At 36.6% G+C, this 21,833-nt stretch overlaps 1 protein-coding gene across 3 annotated transcripts in view; it reads left to right on the forward strand.

The window, feature by feature from the left end:
* DCX (doublecortin) overlaps positions 1 to 21,594 on the forward strand; it is a 234,843-nt gene extending 213,249 nt beyond the window's left edge. For 2 of the 3 annotated variants that reach the window (XM_033118742.1, XM_033118756.1), the window contains exon 7: positions 16,911 to 21,594. In XM_033118742.1, coding sequence (XP_032974633.1) covers positions 16,911 to 16,967 — 57 coding nt within the window. In that variant the 3' untranslated portion in view covers positions 16,968 to 21,594. Of the gene's footprint in view, positions 1 to 12,032; positions 12,095 to 16,910 lie in introns of those variants that run through there. The other variant, XM_033118748.1, reaches the window with a different exon arrangement.
* Positions 21,595 to 21,833: the final 239 nt, after the last annotated feature.

Below are 21,833 nucleotides of genomic sequence, written 5' to 3' on the forward strand. Positions count from 1 at the left end.
TAACAAAAATCAGAGCAGAACTAAATGAAATGGAGAACAAAAAGAAGAGAAAAAATTAATGTGACAAAGAGCTGGTTCTTTGAAAAGATTAACAAAATTGACAAACCCTTGGCTGGAGTCAGTAAGATAAAAAGAGAGAAGACACTTATTAACAAAATCAGAAATGAAAAAGGGGTAGTTATCACGGAAACCACAGAAATACAAAGGATCATCCAAGAATACTATGAAGAACTATATGCCACCAAATTCAATAACCTAGAAGAAATGGACAAGTTCTTAGTAACATATAGCTTACCTAGGGTGAGCCATGAAGAAGTGGAAAATCTAATCGGACCGATCAACAGTAACGAAATTGAATCTGTCATCCAAAATCTTCCCAAAAGCGAAAGTCCTGGACCAGATGGCTTCACTAGTGAATTCTACCAAACCTTCAAAGAGGATCTAATACCAATCCTGCTCAAACTCTTCCAAAAAGTTGAAGAAGAGACAGTACTCCCTAACTCATTTCATGAGGCCAAAATTACCCTGATAACAAAACCTGGTAAAGACAACAGAAAAAAAGAAAACTTCAGACCAATATCTTTGATGAATACAGATGCAAATATCCTAAACAAAATTCTAGCAAATCGAATACAACAATGCATTAAAAAGATTGTTCATCACGATCAAGTGAGGATCATCCCCGGGGCACAAGGATGGTTCAACATCTGCAAATCCATCAGTGTGATACATCAAATAAACTAAAGGACGAAAATCATATGATTATATCAATTGATGCAGAAAAAGCATTTGACAATATACAACATCCATTTATGATTAAAACACTTAATAAAATAGATATAGAAGGAAAATACCTTAACATAATAAAGGCCATATATGTCAAGCCCTTAGCTAATCTCATAATTAATGGTGAAAACTGAAGCCCTTTGCCCTATGTTCAGGAACACAACAGGGCTGCCCCATCACCTCCTCTTTTCAACATACTGTTGGAAGTCATTGGCAAAGCAATCAAGCAAGAGAAAGAAATAGAAGGCATCCAAATTGGGAATGAAGAAGTTACATTATCACTCTTTGCAGATGACATGATGCTATACATAGAAACCCGAAAGACTCCACCAAAAAGCTATTAGAAACAATCAATGAATACAGTAAAGTTGATGGCTACAAAATCAACGTAGAAAAGTCCATTGCATTCCTATATACTAAAAATGAAATCTCAGAAAAAGAAATACAAAAACAATTCCTTTTGCAATTGCAGCAAAAAGAGTAAATACCTAGGAATAAACTTAACCAAGGATGTGAAGGACCTATATGCTGAAAACTATAAGACATTTTTGAAAGAAATTGAAGAAGAAACAAAGAAAAGGAAAGACATTCCATGCTCATATATTGGAAGAATCAACATAGTTAAAATGGCCATATTACCCACAGCAATATACAGATTTAATGCAATCCCATCAAAATCCCAATGGCATTTTTTAAAGAAATAAAACAAAAAATCATCAGATTTGTTTGGAACCACGAAAGACCCCGAATAGCCAAAGCAATCTTACAAAAAGCTAACAATACTGGAGGTACCACACTCCCTGACTTTAGCTTGTACTACAGGGCTACAATAATCAAAACAGCATGGTATTGGCAGAAAACCAGACACATAGACCAATGGAATAGAATTGAGAACCCAGAAATAAAACCACATAAATATGGACAGATAATTTTTGACAAAGAAGCTAAAAACATAGAATGGAGGAAAGACAACCTTTTCAATAAATGGTGCTGGGAGAATTGGATAGCCACATGCAAAAGAATGAAACTGGATTGCTATCTGTCACCATGTACCAAAATTAATTCAAAATGGATCAAAGACTTAAGCATAAGCCCTGACACAATAAACTGCGTAGAAGAAAACATAGGTACTAAACTCATGGACCTTGGGTTCAAAGAGCATTTTATGAATTTGACTCCAAAGGCAAGGGAAGAAAAAGCTAAAATAAACGAATGGGACTATATGAAACTTAAAAGCTTCTGCACAGCAAAAAAAACCATCGACAAAATAAGTAGGCAACCAACTGAATGGGAACAGGTGTTTGGAAACAGTGCTTCCAATAAGGGCCTAATATCCAAAATATACAAGGAACTCATGAAACTCAACAACAAAAAAGCAAACAACCCAATTGAAAAATGGGCAGAGGACCTGAAGAGACATTTCTCCAAAGAGGACATACAAATGGCAAATAGACATATGAAAAAATGCTCAACATCACTAAATCATTAGAGAAATGCAAATAAAAACCACAATGAGATATCACCTCACCCCAGTCAGAATGGCTATCATCAACAAGACAAATAGTAACAAGTGTTGGAGAGGCTGTGGAGAAAAAGGAACCCTCATACAATGTTGGTGGGAATGCAGACTGGTGCAGCCGTTATGGAAGGCAGTGTGGAGGTTCCTCAAAATTTACGAATAGAATTACCATATGACCCATCAATCCCTCTCCTGGGTGTCTACCCAAACATCTGAAAACATTTATATTAAAGACACGTGTGCTCCAATGTTCATTGCAGCTTTGTTTATGGTGGCCAAGACATGGAAACAACCAAAATGTCCTTCGATAGATGAATGGATAAAGAAGTTGTGGTATATATACACAATGGAATACTATTCGGCGGTAAGAAAAGATGATATAGGAACATTTGTGACAACTTGGATGTATCTTGAGAGTATAATGCTAAGCGAAATAAGTCAGACAGAAAAAGCAGAGAACCATATGATTTCACTGATATGTGGTATATAAACCAAAAACAACAAAAGAACAAGACAAACAAATGAGAAACAAAAACTCACAGAAACAGACAATAGTTTGGTGGTTCCCAGAGGGTAAGGGGTGTGGGCGGTGGGAGATGAGGGTAAAGGGGATCAAATATATGGTTATGGAGGGAGAAGTGACTCTGGGTGGTGAACACACAATGGGATTTATAGATGATGTAATACATAATTGTACACCTGAAATCTATGTAATTATACTAACAATTGTCACCCCAATAAATTTTTAAAAAAAGAGGAAAAAAAATAAACGAATGAGAAGAATTGACAACAGACACCACAGAAACACACACCAAAAAATTAAGAAAATACTATAAGTAACTATGCACCAGCAAATTTCACAATCTGGGAGAAATGGATAAATTCCTAGCTGCCGACAAACTTCCAAGGCTGAATCAAGAAGAAACAAAAAATCTGAAACAACTGAAAAGTACTAATGAAATTGAATCAGTAATCAACAAGCTCTCACCTCACAAAAGACCTTTAACAAATATCTCTACATGTGTACTTCACTAAACTTTCAAAGAATTAACACCTATTCTCAAACTATTCCAAAAAATCCAACAGAAAGTAAGGCTCCCAAACTCATTCTACAAGGCCACCATTACCTTGACTCCAAAACAGACAAATATATTACAAAAAAAGAAAACTATAGGCCAAAATCCCTGATGAACATACATGTAAATATACTTAAGACAATATCAACAAACAGAATTCAACAATACATTAAAAAGTTTATACACCGCAATCAAGTGTGATTTATTTCTGGTTGGTTCAATATCCACGAATCATTTAACATGATACAACAAATAAACAAAATAAAAAATAAAAATCATATGATCATATCAATAGATGCATAAATAGTATTTTACAACATCCATCACCCATTTATGATAAAAATTCTCAGCAAAGTGGGAATAGAGGGAACATATGTCAACATAATAAAGGCCACATATGACAAACTCTCAGCTAACATCATACTCAATGGGGAAAAGGTAAAACCATTCTCCTTAAGACCAGGGACAAGACAAGGATGCCCACTTTCACCACTTTTATTCAATATAGTACTGGAAATCCTAGCCACAACAATCAGACAAGAAAAATAATTAAAAAGCATCCAAATTGAAAAGAAAAGATTAAAACTGTCATAACTTGCAGATGGCATGATACTATATATAGAGAATCCCGAAGATTCCACACAAAAAGACTATTAGAACTGATAAATGAATTCAGTAAAGTAGCAGGATACAAAATTAATATTCAGAAATTGGTTGCATATTTATACACCAATAAAAAACTATCAGAAAAGAAAATCAAGAAAAAAATCCCATTTACAATTGAATCAAAAAAATAATAAAATGCCTAGCAACAAATTTAACCAAGGGAGCAAAAGACCTGTAATCAGAAAATTATAAGACATTGAAGAGAGAAACTGAGGAAGATACTAATATGTGAAAACACATGCCATGCTCATGGATAGAAAGAATTAATATAGTTAAAATGTCCATACTACCCAAAGCAATATGTAGATTCAGTGCAAACCCTATCAAAATACCAATGGCATTTTCCACAGAACTGAAACAAATAATTCTAAAATTTATATGAAACCATAGAAGAGTCTGGATAGTCATGGCGACCCTGAGAAACCACAACAAAGCTGGAAGAATCACCCTCCCTGATATCAAACTTTAGTACAAGGCCACAGTAATAAAAATAACATGGCATTGCTATAAAAACAGACACATAGATCCATGGAAGAGAATAGGGAGCCCAGAAATAAATCCATGCCTGTATTGTCATTTAAACTATGACAAAGGAAGCAAGAATGGACACTGAGGTAAAGACAATCTATTCAATAAATGGTGCTGGGGAAACTGGAGAGATATATGCAAAAAATGAAACTGGGCCACCTACTTATGTATGGCTTATATACTATATATGGCTTACTCCATATATAATAATAAACTCAAAGTGGACAAAAGACATGAACATAAGACCCAAAACCATGAAACTCCTAGAAGTGAACATAGGCAGTAACTCTCAGACATTACCCTTAGTAATATTTTTACTGATCTATCAGCTTGGGCAAGGGAAACAAAACAAAGAAATGGAACTACATCCAACTAAAATTTTTTCACAGCAAAAGAAACCATCAACAAAATGAAAAGTTATCCTACTGAATAAGAGAAGATATTTGCCAATGATAAATCTGATTAGGGGTCAATATTCAAAATTTATGGAAAAAAAAACTCATACAGTTCAACACTAAAAAAACGAACAATCCAATTAAACAATTGGATTGAATAACCATTTCTCCAAACAGGACATACAGATCACCAATAGACATGAAACGATGCTCAATATCACTAATCTTCAGAGAAATGCAAATAAAAAAACACAATGAATTATGACCTTACACTGTCAGAATGGCCATCATCAATAAAGCAACAAACAAGAAGTCTTAGCAAAGATGTGGAAAAAAGGGAACCCTCATGCATTGTTGGTGGGATTGCAAATTGGTGCAGTCACTATGGAAAACAGTATGGTGGTCCCTGAAAAAAGTAAAAATAAAGTATGTTATGACCCAGTAATTCCACTCCTGGGTATTTACCCAAAGAAATCCAAAATACTAATTCGAAAAGATATATGCACCCCTGTTTACTGCAGTGCCATTCAGAGTAGCCAAAATATGGAAACAACTGAAATGACCATTAATAAAGATAAAGAAATTGTGGTATATTTACACAATGTACTATTACTCTGCCATAAAAAGGAATGCAATCTTATCATTTGCAACAACATGGATGGACCTAGAGGATTTTGAAGGTATTATTTTAAGTGAAATAAAACAGAAAAAGAGAGTGAAACAGTCTATGATCTCATTTACATGTGCAGTCTAAAGAATAAAATAAATGAACAAACAAAATGGAAACAGACTAATAGATACAGAAAACAACCTGATGGTTACTAGATGGGAGGGCGTTTGGAGGCTTGGTGAAAAAATTGAAGGGATTAAGAAGTACAAGTTGGTAGTTACAAAATATTCACAGAGATGTAAAGTGCAGTATGAAAAATATAGTCAATAATATTGTAAAATCTATGTATAGTGTCAGGTGGGTACTAGGCTTATTGAGGGGATTGCTTCATAAATTATATAAATGTCTAACTGCTACACTGTATACCTGAAACTAACATATTAATAAATTAATATTGAATTCAACTATAATTAAAAAAATAGTCACAGGACATAAAGTACAGCATATGGAATATAGCAAATGATATTGTAATAACTATGTACAGTGTAAGATGAATAATAGACTTACTGGGGTGACCACTTTGTGAGATATATAAGTGTCTAATTACTATGTTGTTTTGTGTACCTGAAACTAATAATTTAAATTTTTTTTTTTACTTTTTTGATTTTTTATTTATTGGGGTGATAACTGTCAGCAAAACAACATAGATTTCAGGTGCACAACTCCGCAACACACCATCTACAAATCCCACTGTGTGTCCACCACCAAGAACCAGCCCCCCATCCATCATCATATACCCGATCCCCTCCACCCCCAGCTCCCACCCCCACCCTCCTGACTCTCTGGACACCATTAAACTATTGTCTGTGTCTCCGAGTTTTTGTTTCTCATTTGTTTGTCTTGTTCTTTTGTTGTTTTTGGCTTATATACCACATATCAGTGAAATCATATGGTTCTCTGCTTTTTCTGTCTGACTTATTTCGCTTAGCATTATAATCTCAAGATCCATCCATGTTGTCACAAATGTTCCTATATCATCTTTTCTTACCGAAGAATAGTATTCCATTGTGTATATATACCACAACTTCTTTACCCATTCATCTATCAAAGGACATTCTGGTTGTCTCCATGTCTTGGCCACCATAAACAAAGCTGCAATGAACATTGGAGCACACGTGTCTTTATGTATAAATGTTTTCAGATTTTTTTGGTAGATACCCAGGAGAAGGATAGCTGGGTCATATGGTAATTCTAGTCGTAATTTTTTGAGGAAACTCCACAATGCCTTCTATAGCAGCTGTACCAGTCTGCATTCCCACCAACAGTGTATGAGGATTCCTTTTTCTCCACAGCCTCTCCAACACTTGTTACTATTTGTCTTGTTGATGATAGCCATTCTGACTGGGGTGAGGTGATATCTCATTGTGGTTTTTATTTGCATTTTTCTGATGATTATTGATGTTGAGCACTTCTTCATATGTCTATTTGCCATTTGTATGTCATCTTTGGAGAAATGTCTCTTCAGGTCCTCTGCCCATTTTTCAATTGGGTTGTTTGCTTTTTTGTTGTTGAGTTTCATGAGTTCCTTGTATATTTTGGATATTAGACCTTTATCGGAGGCACTGTTGGCAAAAATCTTCTCCCATTCAGTTGGTTGCCTCTTTATTTTGTCGATGGTTTCTTTTGCTGTGCAGAAGCTTTTAAGTTTCATATAGTCCCATTCGTTTATTTTAGCTTTTTCTTCCCTTGCCTTTGGAGTCAAATTCATAAAATGCTCTTTGAACCCAAGGTCCATGAGTTTAGTACCTATGTTTTCTTCTACGCAGTTTATTGTGTCAGGGCTTATGCTTAAGTCTTTGATCCATTTTGAATTAATTTTGGCACATGGTGACAGATAGCTGTCCAGTTTCATTCTTTTGCACATGGCTATCCAATTCTCCCAGCACCATTTATTGAAGAGGCTATCTTTTCTCCATTGTATGTTTCCTGCTTCTTTGTCAAAAATTATCTGTCCATATTTATGTTGTTTCATTTCTGGGATCTCAATTCTATTGCATTGGTCTATGTGTCTGTTTTTCTGCCCATACCATGCTGTTTTGATTATTGTAGCCCTGTAGTACAAGCTAAAGTCAGGGAGTCTGGTACCTCCAGTATTGTTCTTTTTTCTTAAGGTTGCTTTGTCAATTCGGGGTTTTTTGTGGTTCCAAACAAGTCTGATGATTTTTTGTTCTATTTCTTTAAAAAATGCCATTGGAATTTTGATGGAGATTGCATTAAATCTGTATATTGCTTTGGGTAATATGGCCACTTTAACTATGTTGAGTCTTCCAATCCCTGAGCATGGAATGTCTTTCTATTTCTTTGTGTCTTCTTCAATTTCTTTCAAAAATGTCTTATAGTTTTCAGCATATAGGTCCTTCACATCCTTGGCTAAGTTTATTCCTATGTATTTTATTCTTTTTGCTGCAATTACAAAAGGAATTGTTTTTTGTATTTCTTGTTCTGATATTTCATTGTTAGTATATAGGAATGCAATGGACTTTTGTACATTGATTTTGTAGCCAGCAACTTTACTGTATTCGTTGATTGTTTCTAATAGCTTTTTGGAGGAGTCTTTAGGGTTTTCTATATATAGCATCATGTCATCTGCAAAGAGTGTTACTTTAACTTCTTCATTCCCAATTTGGATGCTTTTATTTCTTTCTCTTGCCTGATTGCTATGGCGAGGACTTCCAATACTATATTAAAAAGACTTTTGCTTTTGGGAAAGATTTGGATGACTGATTCAATTTCATTACTGGTGATCGGTCTGTTTAGATTTTGCAGTTCTTCATGGTTCAGCCTTGGAAGGCTATATGTTTCTAAGAACTTGTCCATTTCTTCTAGGTTATTGAATTTAGTGCATATAGTCCTTCATAGTACTCTTGGATGATCCTTTGTATTTCTGTGGTGTCCGTAATAACTTCCCCTTTTTCATTTCTGATTTTGTTAAGTAATGTCTTCTCTCTTTTTATCTTAGAGAGTGTACCCAAGGGTTTGTCAATTTTGATAATCTTTTCAAAGAACCAGCTCTTTGTCACATTAATTTTTTCTATTGTCTTTTTGTTCTCTATTTAATTTAGTTCTGCTCTGAGATTTGTTATTTCCTTTCGTCTGCTGACCTTGGGTTTCACTTGTTCTTCTTTTACTAGTTCTTTAAGGTGAAACATGAGGTGATTTATTTGGGATTTTTCTTGTTTCTTGAGATAGGCCTGTAATGATATAAATTTCCCTCTTAAATCTGCTTTTGCTGCATCCCGAAAATTTTGGTAGGATGTATTTTCATTGTCATTTGTTTCTATGTATCATTTGATCTCTCCTCTAATTTCTCCTTTGACCCGGTTGTTCTTTAGAAGTATGTTGTTTAAACTCCATGCATTTGTGTTTTTTCCTGCTTTCTTTTTGCAGTTGATATCCAATTTCAAAGCCTTGTGATCAGAGAATATGCTTGGTATGATTTCAATCTTCCTAAATTTGCTGAGGCTGATTGTATGTCCCAATATATGGTCTATCCTTGAGAATGTTCAATGTACACTAGAAAAGACTGTAGTCTGATGTTTTAGGATGAAGTGCTCTATATATGTCAATTATGTCCTTTTTATCTAATGTGTCATTTAGAGCTTCTATTTCGTTATTTATTTTCTGATTTGATGATCTATCCATAGCTGTAAATGATGTATTTAAGTCCCTAGTATATTTGTATTTTGGTCAATTTCCCCCTTTAGTACTGCTAGTAGTTGCTTGGCATATTTCGGTGCTCCTTGATTGGAGACATAAATATTGATGGCTGTTATGTCTTCTTGTTGTATAGTCCCCTTTACCATTATGAAATATCCATCTTTGTCTCTTGTTACCTTTTTCACCCTGACGTCTGTTTCATCTGATATCAGTATGGCTTCACCTGATTTTCTCTGGATTTCATTTGCTTGGAGTGTCAATTTCCATGCTTTCTCTTTGAGTCTGTGCTTGTCCTTGTAGCTGAGATGTGTCTCTTGGAGACAGCATATGGTTGGGTTTAGTTTTTTAATCCAATCTGCTACTCTGTGCCTTTTTATTTGTGACTTCAGTCCATTTACATTTAGGGTGATTATTGACATGTGAGGATTTCCTGTCATTCTGTCTTTAGTTTTCTGGTAAGGCTGTGTCTTCATTTTTTCTTTGCCTTTCTGTTGTTGTCTATTATTTCCGTGTGGTGGTATTCTGTGATGTTTCCCTCTGTTTCTTCTTTTATTACGGTATATATTTCATTTCTGGATTTTTTTGAGTGGTTACCCTTAAGTTTAAGTAAAAGAAAGTTTCATTTTTTGAGTATTCCATTTTCTTCATCACGCTTTCTCCATTCCTATATTCCGGTTCAGGCCTTTACTCTCCCCCTTTTTCGTTTTGGTTGCCACAAATTGTTCCTGTTGATGGTGGTCGAATATCCTCCTTTAGTATTTCTTGTAGTGCAGGTCGTGTATTAGAAAATTCCCTCAGCTTCTGTATGTCTGGAAAGGTCTTTATTACTTCTTCATATCTAAAGGTTATCTTTGCTGGGTATATTATTCTTGGCTCATAATTTGTCTCTTTCAATAGTTTGAATATTTGGTTCTGTTTCCTCCTGGCGTGTAGATTTGCTGCTGCAAAATAGGATGATAATCTAATGGGCTTTTCTTTTTAGGTTACCATCTTCTTTTCCCTGGCTGCCTTGAGGATTCTTTCTTTGTCGTTGATTTTAGACAGCTTCAGTACAATGTGCCTTGGAGAAGGTCTGTTGGGATTGAGGTAATTAGGTGTTCTATTTGCTTCTTGGATTCGAGGATCCAGTTCTGTCCACAAGTTTGGGAAGTTCTCATCGACAATTTGTTTGAATTGATTCTCCATTCCCTTCTCTCTTTCTTCTCCTTCTGGTAGGCCCATTATTCTTATATTGCTCTTTCTGATGGAGTCAGAAAGTTCTTGTAGAGCTCTTTCATTTTTTTTAAATCTCAAGTCTCTTTCTTCTTCCATCCCTGTCATTTTCACGTTTTTATCTTAGATGTCACTGATTCTTTCCTCCATCTGGTCAACTCTACAATCTATCTGGCTATTTCATTCTTGATTTTTTCTATTGAGTTGTTATTCTCCAGAAATTCTATTTGGTTCTCTTTTAAAATTTCAATCTCTTTGGTAAAGTGTTCATGTTGTTCTTTGGTTGTGTTTCTGAGTTCATGAAACTGCCTTTCTGTGTTTTCTTGCATCTCATTGAGTTTTTTCAGAACTGCAGTCTTGATTTCTCTGACATTTAAGTCACATGTTTCCATATCTTTAAGTTCCTTTTCTGGAGACTTTTTACTTTCTTTCTGAGCTTTCTTGTTGCCTTAGCTATTCATGGCAATTACTGATTTATTGTTTCTCTTCCTAGACATCTACAGTAGTGGCTTCTGCAACTGGCTGATAGGAAGAATTCTTTCTTTTGTTTTCCAGTACTTTTTGGTAGAATGTTTTATTTTCTCTCCTACTGCAGCCTTTTTTTCTCTCTCACATGGTAGTGCTATGTTTTCTCTGCAGTATTCCAGCTTCTCACACAATGGGGGGATTCCCTGGGAGACGGGCTTCTCCTCTGTTAATTGTTTCCCTGAGTCACAGGGCACAGTGTCCGTGTGGGTATGCAGAGAGCTTTTGAATTTCCAAAGCTCTTCCTGCACCAGATTCAGAGCCCCTATGTTTCAGCAGTTCTGTTTACTCCTGCGGGGATCTGCCCAGATAGGTCGGGCCAGGGGCAGTGTGAGTTGTGAGAGTGGGCCCTGAACAATGGCAGCGACCACCACCACAGCGGGTCCTGCTTCCACAGCTCCCTCCCCTTTGCTTGAACTAGTTGGGCTGCTAATCTGTGTCTGTGGTCCACAGTTCTCAGAACAGCAAATATTTTCTTCTTTTGATGTGACACTGCTACTCTTCTGCTTCTTGCAGTGGGCAGGTAGGGGTGGGGCGAGCTCTGGGAGCCTAAACCTTCTGTTCTCTGCTTGTCAGTGAACAGAATTACTACTGTGAACAGAAAAACCACTGTTTTCAGCCTTCTTCCCTCAGTCTTTTCTCCGAGGTCTCTGCCGTGAGCGTTGGGTTCAGCCGTGTTATATGCTGCCCACTCAGCCCTGTGGGCAATAAGCGGAGCCCTAGCAGTCTGAGTTCTTCTCTCTCTTGCAGCTACGGTAGTTCTGAGATGCAGCTAGCTTGGAGCACTGAAGTAGTTCTGCTTCTTGCACGCGCGGGGCTCTGTCTCCGCACTTCTCCCTACCCGCCTCCCCCGCTGGCGTGGTTTGCCCACTTTTAGGTGAATTCAGTAGTGGACCTCTTCATTTTGCCTGTCGATTAGTTGTAAATTCAGGGGAGATTTACAGAGGCTCACATTACGCCTCCATTTTGATGGAGTCTAAATTTTTTTTTTTTTAAAGAGCGGAGATGAATGCTGAAGCTCAGTGGTTCAGAGTGGTGGAACTCAAAGTGGCCTCCATAATGAAGAGTCTGTTTTTACTGCCTGAACAATTCCCAAGGAGTTCACTAACTTGGCAGTGTCTGTCACATTTCTCTTGGTTTTGTATAAGTAAAGAATAACCAAAGGCAGTGATCCAACTTATATTTTATAGAATTTTAGAACTAAGAGGAACCTTAAAGATTTGCTAGTCCACATATTCCTTGGTTTTCAGATATAGAAGCAACGGTCCTGAAAGGGGAAAGTTAAATGGCAAATCTAGGCCTAAAAGTTAGATCTCCTGACTCTTAATCCTGTGCTTTTTCTTCTATAGTGGACTTGGCATTATGTGTAAGTTTAACTTATGGAATTCACCAATAGTCACAATATAGTCATAGAAAAAAACTACTACTACTCTTATATTTGTACACATCATTACTTCCTGAATATTACAATATGCATTATACATTGCTACATGCATATTGCTGTATAAGGTTACATGCTCAAGAATCACATAAATAGCATCTAATTATCAATGTAAGGGATTTTCAAAGGCATTATTTTTTATCTTTATTAAATTTGTTGGGGTGACTTTCGTAAAACTACATAGGTTTCAAGTGTACATTTCTATAATATGTCATACACTCACTCAAAGTGCTATTTTTAATAACTGCTTATTGAGACGTAATTCATATGTTATAAATTACATCGTTTTAAAGCATACAATTTAGTGGGTTTTCGTATAGTCACACAATTGTGCAAGAATATATTTATCACCCTCAAAAGAAACTCTATTTACTTTAGTGGTCACAGCCCCATCCCCTTCCATACATGCTCTGACAATCACTAATTTACTACTCTTTCTTTCCATGAGTTAGTATATTCTGAACATCTATAAATTTCCCTCTGAGCACTGCTTTAGCTGCATCCCATAACTTTTTCTACAGAGGGTGCCAAAAAAATGTATGTACATTTCAAGAAAGGGAAAAAAACCTATTAAAATTCTAATACTCAATGTATACTAATGACAAAATATGAATGCAAGTCAGCTTGACTTCTGCCATTACAAGAGGTGCTCAAAGTGGTTACCATCAGCATCCAGACATTTCTGATTACTGTGAACTATTGCTTGAGCAACATTGACCAAAGTGTCCACTTGTATACATTTTTGGCACCCCCAGTATATTATTATTTTGTTTTTCTTTATCTCAAAAGTATTTTCTAGTTTCCCTTATAATTCCTCCTGTGACCCATTGACTGTTTAGCAGTGTGTTGTTTAATTTTCACATGTTTGTGAATTTTCAAACTATCTCTGTCACTGCTTTCTAATTTAGTTCTGATGTAGTCAAAGAACATATTTTTGTATGATTTCAATTCTTTTAGATTTATTAGACTTGTTTTATGACATAACATATGATCTATCCTACAGAATGTTCCATGGGCACTTCAGAAGAATTTGAATTCTGCTGTTGTTGGATGGCGTATTCTAGAAATGTGTAATTGTTTGTAACATTTACTTCCTACCTGTTTATCAGTTTTCTAAGGAATCTTACTTGGTAGATTAAAAGAAAACAAGGCTGCCAAATGCTGCCTATGGCCTGGTTGTTTTTGGATTAACCCCAGATGTAAAACAAAACAAAATAAAACAAGTTTCTTATATATTTAAAGGGTTGTAAAGGAAACAAAACTCAAACAAGACTGTGTGTCAGAGACCATATATGACCAGCAAAGAGAGTCTAAAATATTTACTATCTAACCCTTTACAGAAGAAGTTTGCCAACCCCTGATTTACAGTGAAATGATGGTGAGAAGTGAGTCTATTCGCTGTAGTTGCCTTTGTTGTTGTTGTTTTTTGTTAAGGACTCAATATTCCCTTAAGAGTTCCAAATAATAGTCTCTGTGCTAGAAGAGACCTTACAGATTATCCATTCCGATATCTGCGTTTTCTTGATGAAGAAACCAAGACTCTTTGTGGTGAACACACAATGTGAGATATAGATGATGTATTACAGAATTGTACACTTGAAACCTATATAATTTTACTACCGATTATCACCCCAATAAATTTTAATTAAAAAAAAGAAACCAAGACTCAAAAGACTTGTTCAATGTCACAGTACTAATTAACCAGAATTAAAACCTCATGTTTCTGAATATACTTTACTCTTCTTTCCATTCTAAGCTGCCTAAAACTTTTCCTGTTACTCCTTCCAAGCGAAAAGCATTCTCAATGTTAAAGAAATAAATCGCTCTCTTCCCCATTCTTGTTCCTATTGCTCATCTTCACTTTTTCCTCTACATCAGGGAAAAGCTGTATTCTCTAATTTTCTTAGACAGTCCTCTACTGAAGTTCTCTGTTTCCATTTTATCAAAGTAGATCTCTTAAATATCCACAGAATTGACCTTAAGTTTTCTAGTTCCCTTTAGAATCTTGCTGTTAACATGAATGAAAACAATGGTTTTTCAAACTGCTTCACTTGGAGATGGGTGAGATTCTGCCTCCCCCATGTCTGGTTCAACCAGAACTACTACAGTTTTATTTATTTCATGTATTCGGCTTCCAAGCAAATTTCATTTTAATAGAAGATTTAAGAGGAGAAGAGAGAGAGAGATTGAGAGAGAAAGACATATTTGATATTCACTGATTTAGACAATGGGTGAAGTAAGTCCAAGAGGAATCACAAGGCTCCCTAAATAGAGCTCTGGTAACAATGGGAAAAATCAATGCTATATCATCCTATCATCCCCCATTACCTCATGACAATTGATCAGGCTTGGGGCAGTATTGGAGCCATGAATCCTAATTCCTGGAAATGGAAACATCAGGAAATAAATTGGAAGTATGTAGATAGGGTACATTTTCTGGGTTAAGCATTTGTTCAGAACCTAGGAATTCTCTCGGAGCCTGAAATGAACCTACATATATATATTGACAACTGATTTTTGTCAAAGATGCAAAAGCCAGTCAATGGAGAAAAGGTACCTTTTTAAATAATTGATGCTAGAGCAATTGGATAGCCAAAAATAAATAAATAAAATGATCCCCAACCTAAACTTCATGTCTTATGCAAAAATTAACTCAAAAATGGATTATAGATGTAAACATTTAGAAAGGAAACATAGGAGAAAATCTTCTGATCTTCTGCAAGGCAAATAATTCGTAGATTTGAAAACAAAAGCACAATCCATAAAAAGAAAAAATTAATCAATTGGACCTCATTAAAATTAAAAAATTTTGCTCCGTCAAAGACCATGCAAAGGATATGGAAAGACAAACTATAGACTGGGAGAAAATATTTGCAAGCCACATATCTAACCAAAGACATGTATAGAATATAAAAATAATCCCTCTCCTGGGTATCTACCCAAAAAAATCTGAAAATATTTATCCATAAAGATATATGTGCTCCGATGTTCACTGCAGCTTTATTTACAGTGGCCAAGAAAGGGTGTCCTTTGATAGATGATTGGATAAAGAAGATGTGGTATATATACACAATAGAATACTATTCTGCCATAAGAAAAGATGAAATAATGCCATTTATGATAACATGGATGGATCTTGAGATTGTAATGCTAAGCGAAATAAGTCAGACAGAAAAAGTCGAGAACCATATGATTTCACTGATGTGTGGTATATAAAACTGAGAACAACAAAGGAACAAGACAAACAAATGAAGAAACAAAAACTCATAGACACAGACTATAGTTTAGTGGTTACCAGAGGGTAAGGGGGGTGGTAGATGAGGGTAAAAGGGATCAAATATATGGTGATGGAAGGAGTGCTGACTCTGGTTGATAAACACACAGTGTGATATATAGATGATGTATTACAGAATTGTACACCTGAAATCTGTGTAACTTTACTAACAATTGTCACCCCAATAAACTTTAATTTAAAAAAGTAGCTTAAATCTCAACAGTAAGAAAAAAATCCAATTAGAAAATGAACAAAAGACATGAAGATACATTTCACTGAGAGGGAATTACAGATATCAACTATGCACATGGAAAGATATTTAACATTAGCCATCAAGGATATACAAAAAACCCACAACAAGATCAATACAAACTCAGAAGAATGGATAAAATAAAAAGTAGTGAAAACACCAAATACTGATGAGGATGTAGACAAACTGGATTACTAATACTTTTCTGGTGAGAATGTAAATGGTATAGCCACTCTCAAAAACAATAGCACAGTCCTTACAAAACTAAACATGCAATTACCATATGATTCAGCAGTTGTGCTCTTGAGCATTTGCCCCAGAGAAATGAAAACATATTGACATAAAAACCTGCACATGAATGTTTATAGCAGCTTTACTTGTAATAGCCCTGAACTGGAATCATCCCACATGCCCTTTAATGGGTGAACGGTTACATGCTATATGATTACATTTACATAACATTCTTGACATCAAAATTACAGTGATAGCAAAGATTTTTGGTTACCAGAGCTTTGGGATGGGGGAGGGGTAGATGTTGCTATAAAGGCATAGCAAGAGGGAGCCCTTTGGTGAGGATGCAGTTTTGTATCTCGACTGGTGATGATTACACAAAAATACATACATGTGGTGAAACTTCATGGGACTACTACTACCACCACCACCATCACCACCACCACACACACACACGAGTAAATGGAAAACTGCAATGTGTTACCATTGCAGGAAGTTGAGTGAAGACTAAGTGGTATAAGTATACCTCCCTGTACTTCAACTTCCTGTGAATCTATATTTCAAAATAAAATTAGAGAAAATATTAACTAAAAAATAAAAGCAGTCATATAATCTCGCCCATTTCAGAGCCCGAGTTGCTCAGAAAAAGATAATTAACTTTTTCTCTTATCTTCTTATAGGACCTGTACCTGCCTCTGTCGTTGGATGACTCAGACTCACTTGGTGATTCCATGTGAAGAAAGAGTATTCAGAGTCCAGAGTACAAATCCAAGCTTACTGTTACGATAGGGTACTTCTGCTCAAGTGTCCAACAGGGCTATTGGTGCTTTCAAGTTTTTATTTCTTTGTTATTGTTGTTATTTAAAAAAAAACACACACACTGTAATATGTTGGGTTTATTTTCCTGTGATTTCTCCTCTGGGCCACTGATTGATCCACTGTTCCCAATTATAAGAGATAGATTGATAACCATCCTTTGGGGTATCTTTCCAGGGATGCAAAATGTGATAGTCCATGACCGTCCTACTGAATATTTAGGCATCTGCATTATTTTCCCTGTCTCACTTTGCTCATACACAGGAGCCTTCCTTTTGTAGAGGGTTGTTTACATACATAGCACTTAAAATGTGTGTGTGTGGGGAAAACATCATTGGAAAATCCAAGAGTGATAAACACAAGTACCCCCTGACTCCCAATCTCGAGAATCCTGAAAGATCCTCAGAGGATGGCAAGGCAGCTCCCTGGTCTTGCTCTTCACTCCTGATTGAGCCTTCTGTTTGTTGTCTAGCATTAATTCTGGCTAACCATGGGGAGAAACACCAGCAACTTATAATTCTGGCACTAGACACTTAGGGCCCTGGTACAGGGCTGGCTGAAAGAAACTAGGCAGAATTGGAAAACACTGTAGGCATCTCAGTAAAGTTTATAAAGCACAGTGAATTCCTTGTCAACTCCTCCACTGGGGCAATTTAGAATCAATAAGCAATTAATAGAGTTGGGGGTGAGGGACTTCATATAGCTGATTCCTTTAGGAGGCTGTCTAACATAGCAAATTATTACACAATGTGTATGGTATCCATCTATCTCTGTTCTATTGAATGCCTTGTAAACAGCCAACACTGAAAACACTGTGAGAATTTGTTTTCAGGTCTGTTACCTTTCGGTCGCTTTTTATAGCAAGGAACCAATATCCTTTTTATAAAACCTCTTGTCTGTATTTCAGGAGCAAACTCTTCAGGCTCCTTTTTTATAAACTGGTGATTTTTCTTTTGTCTAAAAAACACAGCAGAAAATTTATCAAAAAAAAAATGCAGAATAACGTAGTTTAGAAATCATGCTGTCACTGCCAAACAGAGACCTCCAGGAGAAAACAAAATAAATAGCAGAGGCCAATTCAATAGAATCAGTCTTTTGATAACTTTTTAACAGTTATGCTTACATTAATAATTTCATTGTGGACCAGACATTCTAATTATATTTTAAATGAAATGTTATGGCATATTTTAAGCAACTCTTTTTTATCTATAATCCTGATAGTTCATACTGAAGCTACAGAAACCTTTCTCCTGTCTTTAACACTAGAAAGGGTTTCTCTTTGCTAAGGACTGATCATTTCAAATAATTATCAGTCTTTGAGGTACAGGTTCATAACACTGCTTTTTGTCTGTAATCATAGCCCATAATTTCAAAGATAACTAAATTTAAGTGAAAACCATGCATGCCAATTCTGTGTTTGTTTTTAACAGATATGAAGATTTCCTTATTTCTTTGTAATGTGCAGATAGTTGGAAAGGCACAGCATTTGAAGCCACATTGCTTCTTGGCTATTGAATGACTTGCAGTTTTCCTCTACTTTAATAGGAATGAGCTTGCTCTGTGTGTGTGTGTGTGTGTGTGTGTGTGTGTGTGTGTGTGCATGCACGCGTGTGCACGCGAGTGCATGTGCAGGCACGCACACAGCCCCTTCATAATTGAGAGATACTACAGGATACTCCAACATGGGTCAGTAGCAACTTGGTGGCCTTGCTGATGAGCACTGTGTAGGAGGGAATTCAGTGGTGGAAGGGGTACTTCAGGTGCCCCTAGACAAGATTCAGATGACCTCCGCTACAAGAGACATTCTTGGTTCAAGAAAAGTCCAGATGGTGGTAGTACTGATTCCTGGTTAAATTGGTCATTGAAGAACCCTAAAATATGATAATCTCTTTTTGCCCCTCTCCTCTATTTGTAGGTTTCTTAGAAACCATTAAGAAGCCCATTTTACTTACTCCTTTATTTCTTTTCGAAAAGTTCAAGGTTTTCTTAGTGCCTCCCAGAACAATTTGTAGTTAACTGGGAAAAATTGGTGCTTGAGATGGGTGGTGTTATAGAGAGTGGTAGGAGGTCAGACTTCAGGTCAGACCCCCAAAGATTCCACCCTTTCTCTAGATCTCATTTAGTCCAATTCCTTTCATCTATGATGAAATTAAGGCTGAAGCAGCTGAATGACCTGCTGGAAAGAGCGGGACTAGAGGAGAGATTGAGATTTCCTCACGTCCAGGCCCTATGCTACCTCTCTGAGTGTTTCCTTACTTGTGGCATATGTATCATTAGGAAATACTAAATGGACATATTTTCTTTAAAATAATCTTTGAACCAACAATCTCCTATAATAATAGTAGATTTTCCATCTTTCTAGTAATAAATTATAAGGAAATATTTCTGTACTGCCACTTCAGGGGGACTTGGTATAGTTAAAAATTCAAGGCTTTAGTAATTGCATTTTATTTATTTATTTATTTATTTATTTATTTATTTATTTATTTATTGTTTATTTTATTTATTTAATTTTTTTTAGTAATTGCATTTTAAATTGGCCCATTTTCAAGGCAAAAAAGAAAAATTTTGTAACTGAGTGACTTCACCCATCATTCATTCCCAATTTTACCCAATCCAGTTTTACCACTAAACTCCCATTGTGTTACCTGCTGCACAGTTAGCAAATAACAAGTCATTCAGCAAACACTTGCCTCCACTCACCCCATTCTTTCTCCCTCTTTCACACACACATACAAACACACACTCAATTGATCTGTTGCTTATTCCTACCTCCTGATTTTTCTCCCTTACAGAAATAGAAATAGGGACCAAGAAGGGGAAAATGTATATATGGGGTCGGGGCAGAACAACTTCATAACTAGTGTTAACTAGAGGTAAATTGAGAGAAAATTTCCTTTTCAGTTTGGAAAGTCTAGCCATTAGCATGACTTCTTTTTGTCCTTACGGACTTTAGTATTAGCCTAGATTGAATCATAGAGTTTTCTAGCTGGAAGGAACCTTAAGATCACGTCATCTACTCTAAACTTTCGTCATTTTCAGGCCAAGAATGGAGATGCAGAGGTAAAGTAATTTCCCCAAGGTCACACAGCTGGCTAGGGGCAAGTCTGGGATTAGAACCCACATCTTCTGGCTCTTATTCCAGGGCCTTTTCCAACTGAACTGTACTGCCTTCAGTTAGGCTCCTGAGAATTCTTTCCCAGGATCATGTTGCATCTTGGAGCCATATGCTGCTGTCCTGATCTCAGTGGGAAATCCACCCAGCAACCTAATACAGCTTTTTCTCCCTATATTCATATGGTTCACATCCACATGAACTGCAGATGTCTGCAAAGAGAAGGAAGCACTGAAGACCAACAGGAGCAATGGGGTCCCTGACCTTGTGCATCCAACACAGGGGGTCACTGCCCTACCTTGAGAAGCCCTCAGAACAGCCCCCTGAGCTCCTGCCCTGTCCAAATGGGACATAGAAAGACTGGTTTTCCCAAAACAGCTCATTTTATCTCATTTCACACTGGTTGGTCTTCATAGGTCGAGGGAAATGTTTCTTGGTTTTAAAGAATGAAAAGGAAGGAAGGAAGAGGGAACAACAGCTTTGTTCATCCTGACTTTCTGTGACGGCTTTTTAGTATTTTTAAAATGAGTGTGGCTACCATTTTCTGGCAATGATTTCTTTTAAAGATATGGGAGTGAGACTAGCTATAGAAAATAACCTGGTCTTGCTGTGGTTATCCTCATCCGCAATGTTCCCATAACCATCTTGCCATTATAGGGACAATTTCCAAGTATAAGCAAGGGGCTTTGTGACTAAAATGTACCCTGGCCTATGTTAAACACTGGCTTCTTGTGTTTGCACTAAAATAGTAAGCTGTGTGCTCTATACACCATACTCATCTTGTGTACACTGCTCCTGTGGCCTTCCATGTCAGTAACCAGGACAACAATTTCGGAACATGTACTATTCCTCACAGCAAGCCTTTTCCTGGGAACTAAAGGGTATTTATTAGTTCAGTTCCAAGAGACCTCCTTCCAGGCTTACACTACCCCTCAGGAAATTCTGTCTGATTCCCGCTTCTCCTCCCCAATCCAAAATAACCAAGAAACCTTAAAGTGGATGTGTAGTTATCTGAAGGCAAAAAGAAACGGTCTGAGCCCCTAGATCCTTCTTTGAATTAACCAGTCCAAGTCTTAGAGCAGCAATCCAGTGCTTGCCTTGGAAAAAATTGTGTCCACTTCCCTAGTCCTTTCAGTATTCTGGATGGACATGCTCCCAATCCACCTCAGATTTGGTTCTCAACTTAAAAAACAAACAAACATGTCTTCCTTGGACAAGGCAACAAGGCTTCGCATGTCCCCAAAATGAGCTCTAGCACACTGATGAGAATGTTTCCAAAGACCAGCCCACCTCACAAATATCTATGCCAGGAGACTTACCCGGGGCCAGATGCACTGGGACAGTGGGGTTTGAATAACCTTATCCACTGTCCAGTTTGCTATGGAAATAAAAGCATTAGAAATAAAAATAAATAAATAAACAAATAAAACAAAAAACAACAGAAAAAACAAGGACACTGGAACTTGTCCTTGGCCACTTGGGGTCACTTTGATCTCCAAGGCCAGGTCTCACTCATACATTGCCTTCATTGCATTAAGGGATTTAGCTCTTAGGCCTAGGCTGGTTTCCTAAGTAAATGATCAGTGTTTTGAAGCTTGTCTGGGATGGGGGAGGGATTAGAGTTGTATGTTTTTGGACCTGGGATCTGGAGAGATTAAAGGTACAGCCATTG

Source organism: Rhinolophus ferrumequinum, chromosome X, assembly GCF_004115265.2.
Source record: "Rhinolophus ferrumequinum isolate MPI-CBG mRhiFer1 chromosome X, mRhiFer1_v1.p, whole genome shotgun sequence".
In the NCBI taxonomy this organism is placed as follows: Eukaryota; Metazoa; Chordata; class Mammalia; order Chiroptera; family Rhinolophidae; genus Rhinolophus; species Rhinolophus ferrumequinum.